This window comes from Macaca thibetana, chromosome 11, assembly GCF_024542745.1.
Source record: "Macaca thibetana thibetana isolate TM-01 chromosome 11, ASM2454274v1, whole genome shotgun sequence".
Lineage (NCBI taxonomy): Eukaryota > Metazoa > Chordata > Mammalia > Primates > Cercopithecidae > Macaca > Macaca thibetana.
Genome location: NC_065588.1, coordinates 106,766,422 through 106,781,733, shown reverse-complemented (window position 1 = coordinate 106,781,733; position 15,312 = coordinate 106,766,422). Strand labels below are relative to the sequence as shown.

General features: G+C 44.2%; 4 protein-coding genes across 5 annotated transcripts in view; 2 read left to right on the top strand and 2 right to left on the bottom strand.

Moving 5' to 3' along the window:
• GPN3 (GPN-loop GTPase 3) overlaps positions 1–15,312 on the top strand; it is a 637,401-nt gene that overhangs the window by 461,762 nt on the left and 160,327 nt on the right. The gene's annotated exons all lie outside the window — the stretch shown is intronic.
• Positions 1–15,312, top strand: part of VPS29 (VPS29 retromer complex component) — a 444,410-nt gene that overhangs the window by 308,326 nt on the left and 120,772 nt on the right. The gene's annotated exons all lie outside the window — the stretch shown is intronic.
• LOC126931527 (peptidyl-prolyl cis-trans isomerase NIMA-interacting 4-like) overlaps positions 1–15,312 on the bottom strand; it is a 773,797-nt gene that overhangs the window by 655,351 nt on the left and 103,134 nt on the right. The gene's annotated exons all lie outside the window — the stretch shown is intronic.
• TCTN1 (tectonic family member 1) overlaps positions 1–15,312 on the bottom strand; it is a 77,392-nt gene that overhangs the window by 33,012 nt on the left and 29,068 nt on the right. The window contains exon 2 of one of the 2 annotated variants that reach the window (XM_050749746.1): positions 4,671–4,960. In XM_050749746.1, the coding sequence (XP_050605703.1) occupies positions 4,671–4,890 (220 nt within the window). In that variant the 5' untranslated portion in view covers positions 4,891–4,960. Of the gene's footprint in view, positions 1–4,609; positions 4,967–15,312 lie in introns of those variants that run through there. The other variant, XM_050749747.1, reaches the window with a different exon arrangement.

Genomic DNA, 15,312 nt, shown 5'->3' with positions numbered 1-15,312 from the left:
AAACCTTCAGGAAAGAGGTTTTTCAACCTTGCCCCTCTCTTCGTGTATAACCTGCTGCTTTAAAGCTGAACTCATATTCACAGATTCTTGGCCAAGAATCATAACGGCTCAGGTGCTCAGAATGTCTTTGGTGATTTAGACAATAAGGTTTGAGGGCAGGGTAGGAATCTCCCCCACGTCACAACTTTTATTTTATTTTATTTTTAAAGGAGTTTCAGCTCTTGTTGCCCAGGCTGGAGTGCAATGGTGCAGTCTTGGCTCACTACAACCTCCGCCTCCTGGGTTCAAGCTATTCTCCTGCCTCAGCCTCCTGAGTAGCTGGGATTACAGGCATGCACTACCATGCCCGGCTTTTTTTTTTTTTTTTTTTTTTTTTTTTTGTATTTTTAGTAGAGATGGGGTTTCACCATGTTGGCCAGGCTGGTCTCGAACTCCTGACCTCAAGTGATCCACTGGCCTCAGCTGCCCAAAGTGCTGGGATTACAGGCGTGAGCCACCGCTCCTGGCCAACTTTTAATTATTAATAAGGATGATTTTTCTTTGCCGCTTTGTAACAAAAATGATTATCTGGATTTTCAATTCTCTATTTTATTCTGTCAAATAAGGAAGAGAAAACCCTTTTAAAAAAATAGAGAATGAATTTATGGTTGCAATTATTGCTGGAAGGGAAGAAGTAAGATCAACCTTCAATCATATCTGTAATGTTTTCTTTTTCAAAAGAAGATTTCAAGGCCAGGCATGGTGGCTTACACCTGTAATTCCAGCACTCTGGGAGGCGGGCAGATCACTTGAGGTCAGGAGTTTGAGACTACCCTGGCCAACATGGTTAAACCCTGTCTGTCTTAAAAATACAAAAATTAGCCAGGCATGGTGGTGGGCACCTGTAATCCCAGCTACTCAGGGAGGCTGAGGCAGGAGAATCACTTGAACCCAAAAGGCAGAGGTTACAGTAAACTGAGATCACACCACTGCACTCCAGCCTGGATGACAGAGTGAGACTCCATCTTAAAAAAAAAAAAAAAAAAAAAAACTCAAGCCAAAAAACAAAAATAACGAAAAAGGAATCTGAAGCAAATGCTGCTAGTGTCCACCCAACATTCTTTTTTGTACGTATGAATTATTTCACGATAAAAAGGAGCTTTAGAAAAATGTACCCCAGAGCAGCCAGACACAGTCTCAACCTCAGGAGGTTGAGACCAGCCTGGCCAATATGGTAAAACCCCATCTCTACTGAAAATACAAAAATTAGCCGGGCATGGTGGCATACACCTGTAGTCCCAGCTACTCAGGAGGCTGAGGCAGAAGAATCACCTGAACTCAGGAGGCAGAGGTTGCAGTGAGCCGAGATCGTGCCACTGCACTCCAGCCTGGGCGACAGAGCAAGACTCCATCCCCTCCCCAAAAAAAAAGAAAGAAAGAAAAAAGAAAAGAAAAGAAAAATGTATCCCATAGCTCACGCCTGTAATCCTAGCATTCTGGAAGGCTGAAAAGGGTGGATCCCCTGAGGTTAGGAGTTCGAGACCAGCCTGGCCAACATGGTAAAACTCCATCTCTACTAAAAATACCAAAAAAATTAGGCATGGTGGCGCACAGCTGTAATCCCAACTACTTGGGAGGCTGAGACAGGAGAATTGCTTGAACCTGGAAGGTGGAGGTTGCAGTGAGCTGAGACTGCGCCACTGCACTCCAGCCTGGGTGATAAAAAAAAGAAAAGAAAAAGTACCCCATAAAAGGTATAATGCACTCTGGAAAAAAATGTGTGAGGTGAAGGGGAAGGTTTTGTTAATACACGATAATTTCTTAGTCTAAGACACAAAAGCTTTCCCCCTAAAGTTTAGAGTGCTTCTAATTGAGAACTCTTCTATGTGCTTAGTAAAATGATACAACTTATGCATGCTAATGTAAAAAATAAAAAGTGCTTTAGGTTCCCTGTATGTTTAAAATTACAATCTTGCTTTGTTTTCAAAACTTAAAGCCCTTGTAGGTAGCTATAAGACTACTAAGGACGAAGCAATAGTGTTTAATAACTCCACTTAGGAAAAAGGTTTCTACCCAGGATGCAAGTGCACTTAATCATCCAACAAGTAGCTGTTGAGCCCCATCAGGTCCAAGAAGCACTCAGCTGCTCTTGCCTCCTATAGCATCTGCACACCTGGCTTGTAGAGCAGGGTACTAATGAACAGAGCCCAGATTCAAGATGAAGGGTTATCACTCTTCTCCACCAACACTGCCTGCAAGCCACCTGCAATGTTCCATCCAGTTCTCCACTCAGAGTCAGCCTCCTGCTCTAATATCTATAAGTTGTGTGTTCTAAAATTAGGCAAATAATTTACCCACCTGAAAAATGGGGATAACAGTACCCTCATGAGGTTGTAAGGATTAAATGAGATACATCATAGGTGAAATGCTTAGCACAGTGCTAAGTGAACAGTTAACAAATGAGTTATTACTGTCACAAGTCTTAAGAGAGGTCCTTTAAAAAAGTGAAGACAGGCGACAGGCAGAGTGCGGTGGCTCATGCCTGTAATCCTAACACTATGGGAGGCCTAGGTGGGCAATCACTTGAGGCCAGGAGTTCGAGACCAGCCTGAGCAACATGGCAAAACCCCATCTCTACAAAAAATTAGCCAGGCGTGGTGGCATGCACCTGTAGTTCCAGCTACCCAGGAGTCTGAGGTGGGAAGATCACCTGAGCCTAGGAGGTCGAGGCTGCAGTGAGCTGTGATCATGCTACTACACTCCAGCCTGAGTGACAGAGTGAGACCCTGTATCCAAAAAATAAATAAAATGTGGGGACAAGTACAAATTCATCCCCGATAATGGAAAAACAGCCTTGAACACATGCTATAATAATGATGTTTCAAGCATAGCTTTATTTTGGAGAGAAAATGCATTAACAGATGGAGTACTTACATGAATAAAAGACAATCCAGTCCAAAAACTACTTAGAGTTTCAGACATTGAATACTTGGCTTCATTCTGTCCCAGTTTGTCACTGATTTAACTTCCCTACTAATTCATCAAATCAACAATTTAAATATAAAACAGAGCTCTGTTTATATATTAAAATAGCAAATATATTTCTCTGTAGTTTTTCTTTCAGATTACTCATAATTCAGAAAGAGCTTTTTGGAGAAATCAAGGTTCAGTAACTGAAGTTAAGTTCTAGAGTTCAAGATATCAGCTGATGACTTACCTACTAATACTGAGTCTTAATCAATCTGAGAAAAGATCTTCTTAAGAAGGGATAGTCCAGGCACAGTTGTTTACACCTGTAATCCCAGCACTTTGGAAGGCCAAGGTGGATCACTTGAGCCCAGGAGTTTGAGATCAGCCTGAACAACATAGCGAGATCTCATCTCTACTAAAAATTAAAAAAATTAAAAAGCAAGCTGGGGGAGCACACCTGTGGATCCAGCTACTCTGGAGGCTGAGGCAAAAGGATCCCTTGAGCCCAGTAGATTGAGACTTAAGTGAGATATAATCATGCCACTGCACTCCAGCCTAGGTAACAGAGTGAGACCTCGCCTCAAAAAAAAAAAAAAAAAAAAAAAGACTGAAAAAAAGATTTAAAGTACTGCATACCTATTGGGGTTACTCTCAATCCACACAACTGGAAAATTTTAAAAACTTTGAGATCATGAACCACTTTAAGAATCGGCTGCTATGAACTCTCATCTCAGGAAAAGGCATATTCACAAAGTTTTGCACTCAATCTTAGAGGGTCACAGTCATTCTCTGAAGTCATCCACGTCAATTTTTTTTTTTTTTTTTTTTTTTTTTGAGACAGTCTTGCTCTGTCGCCCAGTCTGGAGTGCAGTGGTAATTACGGCAACCTCTGCCTCCTGGGTTCAAGCTATTCTCCTGCCTCAGCCTCCCGAGTAACTGGGATTACAGGCATGCACCACCATGCCCGGCTAATTTTTCTATTTTTAGTAGAGACTGGGTTTCGCAATGTTGACCAGGCAGATCTTGAACTCCTACCTCAAGCAATCCACCCGACTTGGCCTCCCAAAGTGCTGGGATTACAGGCGTGAGCCACGGCGCCAGCCAAACGTCAAATTAGATTATAAAATATTTCCACTAAATGTGTAATTCTAGAATTAGACAATCATTTTCTGAAAAAAAAAATGTTAATTATCCCTAAATATGACTCCTAAGAAGTGAGCATAACCCCTCCCTCCATGGCTTCCCACCTCCAATTCAACACAGGAGGAATCCTGGGTTTTTAGAATTCAGGTCAACAGACAAGCGTCTTAACCTAGTCACATTTAGTAAGATAGACCTTTGGCCTCTCTTTAAGTGAAAGTTCCATGCAGCCTAGGCACCAATTTCCACCATTGTCTCGACTTAATTTCGTCTTGGGCTGCAAGGATTCATTCATTATTGCTCTTTGCATTACTGTTGTCTGGGATCACTTCAAGTATTTTCAAAGGTCTGATACCGTACCACTTAAACTCTCTGAGACCCGGTTTTCTCATTTACATGACAGTGATAGTAAGAGCTACCTCTCAGGGTTATTGTTTAAAGAACGGACGTTTATGGAACACTTAGTGTCTGCACACAGTAAGTGCTCAATAAGCGTTAGCTATCATTATTACGTCCTCACCCGGGCTGCCCCCTTGAGGTTGGATCCCTGTGGACCACAGGAGCTGGCACATAGTACCCACCGTCCGTGACTGGGGTAGGCCTGGGGCCGGAGGAGGACCCTGGTGCTCTAGCAGTACCGGGGGGCCTGGTCGACGGGAAAGGTCCGAAAGTCGCCAGGGCTGCCTCGGTGGAGTTGAGGCCCTCTGTCGTCACCGCCGGGGTGGCCTCGGTCTGGGCGCTCACGGAGGCCCAGCAGCTCAGGAGTACCACCAAGAGCGGCGGGAGGCCTCGCGGCCTCATCTTCCAGCGGGTCCCAGCTACGCCCGCGCCAGGGACCGCGCGTTGCCCGGCAACCGCTACACCCAGGCGCGAGGCATCACGGGAAGCGGCTTGCTAAGCCGCGAGAAGCTGCCGGAGACTGACTGGGGCGAAGCCTGGATGAGGCAGGGGGCGGATCCTGGATGAGGCCAGAGGGCGGAGCCTGGGTGAGGCAGCGATGGCAGGCACTAGGGCGAGCACTAGTGAGCGGCTGTGAAGCTGGCATAAACGAGAGGCGTGTAAATCCCAGCTGTGGTTCCCAACCGGTCTGCGGCGCTTACTTAAAAAATGTGGATTTTCTGTAGTTCCAGCTACTCGGGAGACTGAGGCAGGAGAATCGCTTGAACCCAGGAGGTGGAGGCTACAGTGAGCCGTGAGCGTGCCACTGCACTCCAGCCTGGGCGACAGTGCGAGACTCTGTCTCAACCAAAAAAAAAAAAAAAAAGACGGATTTCCAGGTACCACCTCAGGAGATCCTGAGTCAGTAAGTCTAGGACAGGACCCAGGAATCAGTTTTTGGGGGATTTTTTTGAGACAGGGTCTCACTCGACATGTCGCCCAGGCTGGAGTGCAGTGGTTCGATCTCGGCTCATTGCAGCCTCGACCTCTGGGGCTCAAGCAATCCTCCCACTTCAACCTCCTGAGTAGCTGGGAACTCATGCGCGCGCCACCATACCCAGCTAATTTTTGTATTTTTTTGTAGAGACGAGGTCTCCCTCCGTCGCCCGGGTCTCCCTCCCAGGCGTCGCCCAGACTGGTCTCAAACTCCTGGGTTCAAGTGATCCACCTGCTTCAGCCTCTTGAGTCCTGAGTAGTTGGGATTACAGGCATGAGCCACCACTCCCAGCCAGGAATAAATATTTTTAACAAATGTCCCGACACAAGCAGATGAGTTGGATGGAAATTTGGGAAGCGCCGTCTCAACACCACTAATGTGGGTGTTTCAAAGGAGCATAGGGATCTGTGAGATCACTGTCCCTGAAATCTCTCTATCCCAGACTCTGTCAACACTGTCTTCACCTTTTTTGTTTTAGCTGCATCTCACAAGGTTGCCACATAACTTCTGTCTGCTGTATTGTGATAAAGGGGACAAATGAACACTTAATAACTTTTATTATCATTATTTTTTGTAGCGAGGGGGTCTCACTATGCTGATCAGGCTAGTCACAAACTCCTGACCTCAAGTGATCCTCCCACCTCAGCCTCCCAAAGAGCTGGGATTACAGGCATGAGCCACCACGCCAGGCCTAAGAACTTTTTTAAAGACAAAAATCTTTCACAAAAATTAAGTAAAATAATTTAGACATCTTAAAGGGGAAAACAAAGCAAATCCACTGTAATGCTACAAAATGACCTGGAGACCCTAAGATTTAGGAAAGCCTGTCCATTCTGAATGGGCTTATTTAGGAGGTATCCAAGCCCAGGGATGTTGGCTGCACCTTTGACACTTAATCTCTGTACAATTCAGAAGTAGATGTCAAACTACTTAGACATGGCCAGGCGCAGTGGCTCACACCTGTACTCCTAGCCCTTTGGGAGGATCGCTTGAGTCCAGGAGTTGAGACCAGTCTGGGCAACATGGTGAAACCATATCTCTACAAAAAATACAAAAATTAGCCAGGTGTGGTGGCACGTGTCTGTAGTCCCAGCTACTCAGGAGGCTGAGGTGGAAGGATCACCTCAGCCCGGAGAGCTCAAGGCTACAGTGAGCCATGATCGGGCCACTGCACTCCAAAACAAAAAAACCTTAAACATAATGCAGTATTTATTCAAGAAATGTATATACCAATTCAAAAGAATGCCAAACAGCATATATATATATCTAGTTTATTAAATGTATTTAGCAAAATTAAATCATCAAAGTGATATCTTTAGCACCTTCCTGTGGCATTCCAGAGACAGTGTATAAAAATATAATTGAATCACTCAAATGTGTAAGACAGATATTTCTCTTTTTTCTGCGAAGGATTGCTTTAGCATCTGACTGAAATTCTGGGCTGCTTTTAATAACTGATTAAATGCTTCCCCTTTTAAAAAAATAACCAAAAGTAGACTGGGCATGGTGGCTCACGCCTGTAATCCCAGCACTTTGGGAGGCTGAGGCGGGCGGATCATGAGGTCAAGAGATCGAGACCATCCTGGCCAACATGGTGAAACTCCATCTTTATTAAAAATACAAAAATTGCCGGGCGCGGTGGCGCAAGCCTGTAATCCCAGCACTTTGGGAGGCCGAGACGGGCGGATCACGAGGTCAGGAGATCGAGACCATCCTGGCTAACACGGTGAAACCCCGTCTCTACTAAAAAATACAAAAAACTAGCCGGGCGAAGTGGCGGGTGCCTGTAGTCCCAGCTACTCGGGAGGCTGAGGCAGGAGAATGGCGTGAACCCGAGAGGAGGAGCTTGCAGTGAGCTGAGATCCAGCCACTGCACTCCAGCCTGGGTGACAGAGCAAGACTCCGTCTCAAAAAAAAAAAAAAAAAAAAAAAAAAAAAAAAAAAAAAAATACAAAAATTAGCCGAGCGTGGTGATGGGCGCCTGTAGTCCCAGCTACTCAGGAGGCTGAGGTGGGAGAACTGCTTGAATCTGGGAGGTGGAGGTTGCAGTGAGTCAAGATCACACCACTGTACTCCAGCCTGGTGACAGAGCAAGACTCCGTCTCCAAAACAAAAAAAAACACCAAAAGTATATTTTCCAAACCTTCATCTCATAACTTCTAAAACGAGGGCATATTTGTTTTCCTTTTAAACCTCTTTACTTCCAGCCCTCTACTTTCTTTCCTATTTCTTAATACCTGTGAACCATTTTGTTCTACTTTCTGTTTTGAAATTTTAGACTGCTGGATTAAATTTTGATAACTCGTCCTTTAGCTTTATAATTTTTTTTTTTTTTTTTTTTTTTTTTTTTTTTGAAATGGAGTTTCACTCTGTCACCCAGGCTAGAGTGCAGTAGCAGGATCTTGGCTCAGTGCAACCTTTGCCTCCCAGGTTCAAGTGATTCTCCTGCCTCGGCCTCCCAAGTAGCTGGGATTACAGGCACCCGCCACCAGCCCAGCTAATTTTTGTATTTTCAGTAGAGCCGGGATTTCACCATATTGGCCAGGCTGTTCTTAAACTCCTGATCTCAAGTGATCCGTCCACCTTGGCCTCCCAAAGTGCCGGGATTACAGGCATGAGCCACCATTCCCATCCAGTTTTATAATTTTTGTTATGGTTATAGGACCTCTGAGATCCTCTTCAGGTCTGATATCCCATTTTTCCAACAAGGACCTGCTATGATATGATTTGCCAATTTCACTGCCTCTTTTGTCCAATCTCAAATAAACACTTGGTAGATGGCCCCAAAGTAATTTTATGACATTTGACTCTGAATGAGGATTGCACCTACCCAGATACATTTTGCAAACCTTAGGAACACTGGAACTTTTCATTTCACAGGTGACCCATTTCTGACAGCCTGTTTTCATCTTTCAACCCAGAACACACTTTCTCCCTTCCTTTTGTCCCTGGCCTTAGCAGGTTCCCTCATTAGGATGGAAGGACACAAAAGTGGCTAAGATTGAGTTCCATATTGTGCCCAAAACCTCAACATTTGGTTTGTGCAAAAATGTTTGTGATTTCAAATATCCATCTGTTTCTCCAGGATTATTGGCATTCACAATTCCTTATAGTGTATGCTGACATTGGGAGGATCAAGACAATTCAGCTTTTTAGAATTCTGTGCTGAGAAGCTGCCATATATGAGGAGCCTGAAAGAAAAAAAAAAAAATCAAAGATAGGAGGAGTATGTAGGTAGGGAAACAAAACTAAGGCTAACTTCACAAGGTAGTGTCAACCACTCTGTCTTGCTCTTTGGTGTGGTTTGAGGTGAATTGGTTATTGTTGTTGTTATTGCTGAAGTCATGGCTCCAACCTGCTTAAAATTAATAAATTAGCTGGGCATGATGGCACGTTCCTGTAAACCCAGTTACTCTGGAGGCCGAGGTGGGAGGATTGCATGATGCCGGGAGGTCAAGGGCTGCAGTGAGCCATGGTCACACTACTGCAGTCTGGCCTGGGCAACAGAGTGAGACCCTGTCTCAAAAAAAAAAAAAAAAAAAGCATAAATTTTTTTCTGGTGATTAGTATATCTATTTTTATTCATCTTACCCAAACATTTCACAAATGAGGTGGCAGAGTCATCAAGCTTCCTAAAGGGGTTGCTTTAGAGCTACAAAGGGATCAAGACTGTGTGAAGACAGAGGTTTGGCTGTACCATTTTGACTGAAGTAACTAGTCGGGTAATTGATTTCCAGATCAACACCTAGAAGAAAATAATCCTCAACTGCTCTCATTCTCTCAGTCCCCACATACCTCATCAACCACTGAGTACTATTCTTGCTCCTTTTTTTTTTTTTTTTTTTTTTTTTTTGTAATTGAGTCTTGCTCTGTCACTCAGGCTAGAGTGCAGTGGAGCAGTTTCGGCTCACTGCAACCTCTGCCTCCCAGGTTCAAGGGATTCTCCTGCCTCAGCCTCCCAAGTAGCTGGGACTACAGGCGCCCGCCACTGTGCCCAACTAATTTTTGTATTTTTAGTAAGACGGGGTTTCACTATCTTGGCCAGATACTCGAACTCCTGACCTAGAGATCCACCGACCTCGGCCTCCCAAAGTGCTGGGATTATAGGCATGAGCCACTGCGCCCAGCCTATTCTTGTTCTTTAAGTGTTTTCTGAAATGTTACGGGCACAGAAGGACTATCTGAGCAGACTTCACATTCTTGAAAGGTCTCACATTTGCATTTGACCTTTTCTAAAACAAAGTCATACATACAGTCACAGACATTCACCAACAGGAATGAAATAAGAATTCCTTGTTTACCATACAGTTGTTTTTTTTTTTTTTTTTTGGGTTTCTTTTTTTTTTTCGTTGAGACAAAGTCTCATTCTTTTGCCCAGGCTGGTATGCAATGACCCAATCTCAGCTCACTGCAACCTCCACCTCCCAGGTTCAAGTGATTCTCCTGCCTCAGCCTCCCAAGTAGCTGGGATTACACGTGCCCGCCACCTCGCCTGGCTAATTTTTGTATTTTTAGTAGAGACAGGGTTTCACCACGTTGACCAGGCTGATCTCAAACTCCTGACCTCAAGTGATCCACCCACCTCAGTTTCCCAAAGTGCTGGGATTACAGGCACGAGTCACCATACCCAGCTTACCATACAGTTTTAACCTTGCATCCTATTATTGAACCAGACTGCAGTTTGAATAAACTCGGCTTTCTAAAAAATCATTTTTGTTTTTATTCTTTTCAGATTGAAATTTTCCAAACAGGGACCGAGCACGGTGGCTCACACCTGTAATCCCAGCACTTTGGGAGGCCGAGGTCAGGAGTTCGAGATCAGCCTGGCCAACGTGGTGAAACCCCGTCTCTACTAAAAAATACAAAAATTAGCCAGGAGTGGTGGCAGGCACCTTAATCCCAGCTACTTGGGAGGCAGAGGCAGGAGAATTGTTTGAACCCGGGAGGCTGAGGTTGCAGTGAGCCGAGATAAAGCCATTGCACTCAAACCTGGGGGACAAGAGCAAGACTTCTCTGAAAAAAAAAAAAAGAAATTTTCCAAACAGGATGAAAGGCACAGAAAAGAAAGCCACTGTGTACTCCTCCAAGATTATTCATAAATTGACATTTTGCCATACTTGCTCCACATTTCTTTTTTCTTAGGTTTATAGAGGGATAATTTATATGCAGTATACATTTTTTGTGTAATAGTTTTGATGTAAGGTTTTTCTTACACATCAGGGTACAGGTTTCTTCGGTGGGCAATTCTATGAATATTTCTTATTTCCTTTTTTATTTTTATTTTTGGGTAGACACAGAGTCTCACTCTGTTGCCCAGGCTAGAGTAAGGTGGTGCGATCATAGCTCGCTGCAGCCTTGAACCCCTGGGCTTAAGGGATCCTCCCACCTCAGCCTCTAGAGTAGCTAGGACTACAAGCGCGTGCCACACGCCTGGCTCAATTTTATGAGTTTTTTTGTTTATGTTTTTGTTTTTTTGTGACGGAATTTTGCTCTTGGAGTGCAATGACACAATCTCAGCTCCCTGCAACCTCTGCCTCCTGAGTTCAAGCGATTCTCCTACCTCAACCTCCCAAGTAGCTGGAATTACAGGCATACACCACCATGTACAGCTAACTTTCTTTGTATTCTTAGTAGAGATGGAGTTTCACCATGTTGGTCAGGCTGGTCTTGAACCCCCGACCTCAATTGATCCACCCACCTCGGCCTCCCAAAGTGCTGGGATTAGAGGCATGAGCCACCATGCCTGGCCTAGTTTTATGAGTTTTAACAAACACATACAATCATGTTAACCACAACCACAATCAAGATGTAGAACATGTGGGCAAGGTGGCTCACGCTTATAATCCCAGCACTTTGAGAGACCAAGCTGGGAGAATCACTTGAGGCCAGGAGTTCATAGACAAGCTTGGGCCATTGGCAAGACCCCATCTCTATGGAAGTGAAAAAATTAGCTGTTTTCCATAGTGGCTGTACCATTTTATGTTCCCAAAAACAGTGCATAAGCATCCCAACTTCTCTAAATCCTTGTCAACACTTATGGTTTTCTGTTATTTTGATAGTTATCATCCTAATGGGTACAAGTTGATATTTCATGGTTTTGATTTCCCTAATGATTAGTGATGTTGTGAATCTCTTTGTGTGCTTGTTGGCCATTGGTATATCTTCTTTGCAGAAATGTCTATCAAGTCAGAGGCCCATTTTATAATTGGGTTGTTTATTGTCATTGTTCAGTTGTAGGAGTTCCTTATATATTCTGGAAATTATCCTCTTTTCAGATAGGTGATTTACAGATATTTTCTCCTATTCCATTGGGTTGCCTTTCACTCTGTTGATTTTTGCCTTTGATGTCCACATGTTTTTACTCTGATATGGTCCCATTTGTCTATTTTTTCTTTTTTGTTGTCTGTGCTTTTGGTGTCTTATCCAAGAAATCATTGCCAAATCTAATATCCTGAAGCTTTTCCCATATGTTTTCTTCTAGGAGTGTTGAGGTCTTAACATTTTGAGGTCATTAATCCATTTTGAGTTCATTTCTGTATATAGTATAAAGTAAGGATCCAGCTTCATTCTTCTGCACATGATTTCCAGTTTTTCCAGCATCATTTGTTGAAGGGACTCTTCTTTCTGCATTGCGTAGTCTTGGCATGCTTGTTGAAACTCCTCTAACCATATTTGCAAAAATTTCTTTCAGTTCATTATTTTTTTATTTTTTACAATTTTTTGTAGAAATGGAGTTTCACTACGTTGCCCAGGCTGATCTCAAACTCCTGCCTTAAATGATCCTCCTGCCTCAGCCTCCCAAAGTGCTGGAATTACAGGCATGAGCCACCATGCTTGACCCAGTCCATTTTGTTTTGTTTCGTTTTTTTGAGATGGAGTTTCGCTCTTGTTGCCCAGGCTGGAGTGCAATGGCACGATCTTGGCTCAGCACAACCCCCACCTCCTGGGTTCAAATGATTCTCCTGCCTCAGCCTCCCAAGTAGCTGGGATTACAGGCATGCGCCACTATGCCAGGCTAATTTTGTATTTTTAGTAGAGATGAGGTTTCTCCATGTTGGTCAGGCTGGTCTTGAACTCCCAACCTCAGGTGATCCACCCGCCTCGGCCTCCCAAAGTGCTGGGATTACAGTCATGAGCCACTAGGCCTGGATTACAGGCCGGGTGCCCCAGTTCATTCTTTTTCTTGGTGACAAGTATTCCAAAAATGGCTCTTTTGCAATTTATCCATCCATTCATCAGTTGAAGGAATTTGGATTTTTCTAGGTTTTGGTGGTTAAAAATAAAATATATGTTTCATTTATCTTATATACATACCTAGGGGTGAGATTTCTGGGCTGTGTGGTCAGTATGTGTTTAAATGTATTAGAAACTGCCTAACTTTTTTCCAAAGTGACTGGCCCATTTGCTTTCCCAATAACAACGTATGAAAGTCCCAGTTTCCCATGCTCACGGGCACTTAGGATGGCCACCATTGTTTTCATTTTTGTTTTTAGTTATTCTGATAGGTGTATGGTGGTTTTTCTTTGCAGTTTCATTAACTGGCTTTTAAGAAATCCAATCACGGCCGGGCGCGGTGGCTCATGCCTATAATCCCAGCACTTTGGGAGGCCGAGGCAGGCAGATCATGAGGTCAGGAGTTTGAGAGCAACCTGGCCATCATAGTGAAAACCCGTCTCTACTAAAAATACAAAAAATTTAGCCAGGCATGGTGGTGGGTGCCTGTAATCCCAGCTACTTGGGAGGCTGAGGCAAGGAGAATCACTTGAACCTGGGATATGGAGGTTGCAGTGAGCTGAGATCGCACCACTGCACTCCAGCCTGGCGACAGAGTAAGACTCCGTCTCAAAAAAAAAAAAAAGAAAGAAAGAAAGAAAGAAATCCATTCACCTGGTGACAGCACATCTACATTACATTTTAATCTTGGGGTGCTGAAAGTATTTGTCAAATGTGAAATGAAAAAATAAACTCATTTTTCTGTATATAAGGAGCTTCAAAAAATGAAAGTCAGCTGGCTTCCTGGTCCCACTGAGCAACCCTGCTCTCTCCTCCTCCACCGCTATTTCTGTTTCTGTGTTGTAAATATGTTTTCATTCTTTCCTCGGGACCTGCAGATAGTTCCTCTTTCACTTACCTTTTACTGGCTACTGGCAGCCTGTTAGTGAATTCCTCTTCTTCTTTTTTTTTTCTCTTGAGACAGAGTTTCACCCTTGTTGCCCAGTCTGGAGTGCAGTGGTGTGATCATGGCTCACTGCAACCTTGCCTCCCGGGTTCAAGTGATTCTCCTGCCTCAGCCTCCCAAGTAGCTGGGATTACAGGCACACACCACCTCGCCCGGCTAATTTTGTATTTTTAGTAGAGACAGGGTTTTACCATGTTGGTCAGGCTGGTCTCAAACTGCTGACCTCAGGTAATCCACCCACTTTGGCCTCCCAAAGTGCTGGGATTACAGGCGTGAGCCACCATGCCCAGTGTTTGTTTGTTTGTTTGTGTGTGTGTTTGTTTCCTTTTATTTATTTATTTGAAATGGAGTCTTGCTCTGTCACCCAGGCTGAAGTGCAGTGGCACCATCTCAGCTCACTGCTCACTGTAACCTCCACCTCCCGGGTTCAAGCGATTCTCCTGCCTCAGCCTCCCAAGTAGCTGGGATTACAGGCACATGCCACAACCCCAGATAATTTTTGTATTTTCAGTAGAGATGGGGTTTCACAATGTTGGCCAGGCTGGCCTCAAACTCCTGACCTCAAGTGATCCACCCACCTCGGCCTCCCAAAGTGCTGGAATTACAGGCATGAGCCACTGTGCCTGCTCAGAAATATGTATTCTTCAAGATAAAATCCATCATACTGATGCTTCCAATTAAGACTCTGTCTCCCTCCCCCCTCACCAAAAAAAAAGAGAAAAACAATACCAATAACAATACTAATTCTTAATACAGAATAATGATACCAATACTACCACCCAACCACAGGATTAGTTAAAATATGTTAAGAATGTTTTTAGCTGCACACTTTCTTTTTGGGACAGTCTCATTCTGTCACCCAGGCTGGAGTGTAGTGGCGTGATCTCGGCTCACTGTGACCTCCACCTCCCGGGTTCAAGAGATTCTCCTGCCTCAGCCTTCTGAGTAGCTGGAACTGCAGACACCTGCCACCACATCCAGCTAATTTTTGTATTTTTCATAGAGGTGGGGTTTCACCATGTTGGCCAGGCTGGTCTCAAACTCCTGACCTCAGGTGATCCGCCCACCTCAGCCTCCCAAAGTGCTGGGATTACAGGTGTGAGCCACCGTGCCCAGCCTGCACACTTTCATTTAATCCCTCTGTTTTTAGGATGTTGCCTCGCCTCCCCAGATGGTATTTATATTCAATTAATTATTGGTTTTCGGTCCCACCACTCAGCACAGGGGCCTTCGACCAATTCCCGAGCCTTTCTGGGGTTTATCAGCTCTAACTACCTTGCTATTCATTAGCAACTCCTGCAAGAACTAGGGTTTCTCCTCCCAGGTAAACCACCCATCTACATTCTATCTTCTAAAAAGGATTTGAGATCCCTCATGAGCAGTCTTCTCCCATTCTTTGTGGGTTTATACCTCTTTGATTCCTTTCCTAGTATTTTAGGAGTGTTTCAGGAGAGAGCAGAGATAACTGCATGGGCTCAATCTGCCGTGTTTCTATATGTTTTATGTAAACATTTTCCTATCAGGCATGGAGAGGTAATATAGTGAAATGATTAGAAGCACACATTCTATAATGGGGGAGGATAGGCCTATGTGGGGCAGGGGATATATCTCTGTACTTTCTGCTCAATTTTGCTGTGAACCTAAAACTGCTCTTAAAAATAAGGTCTAG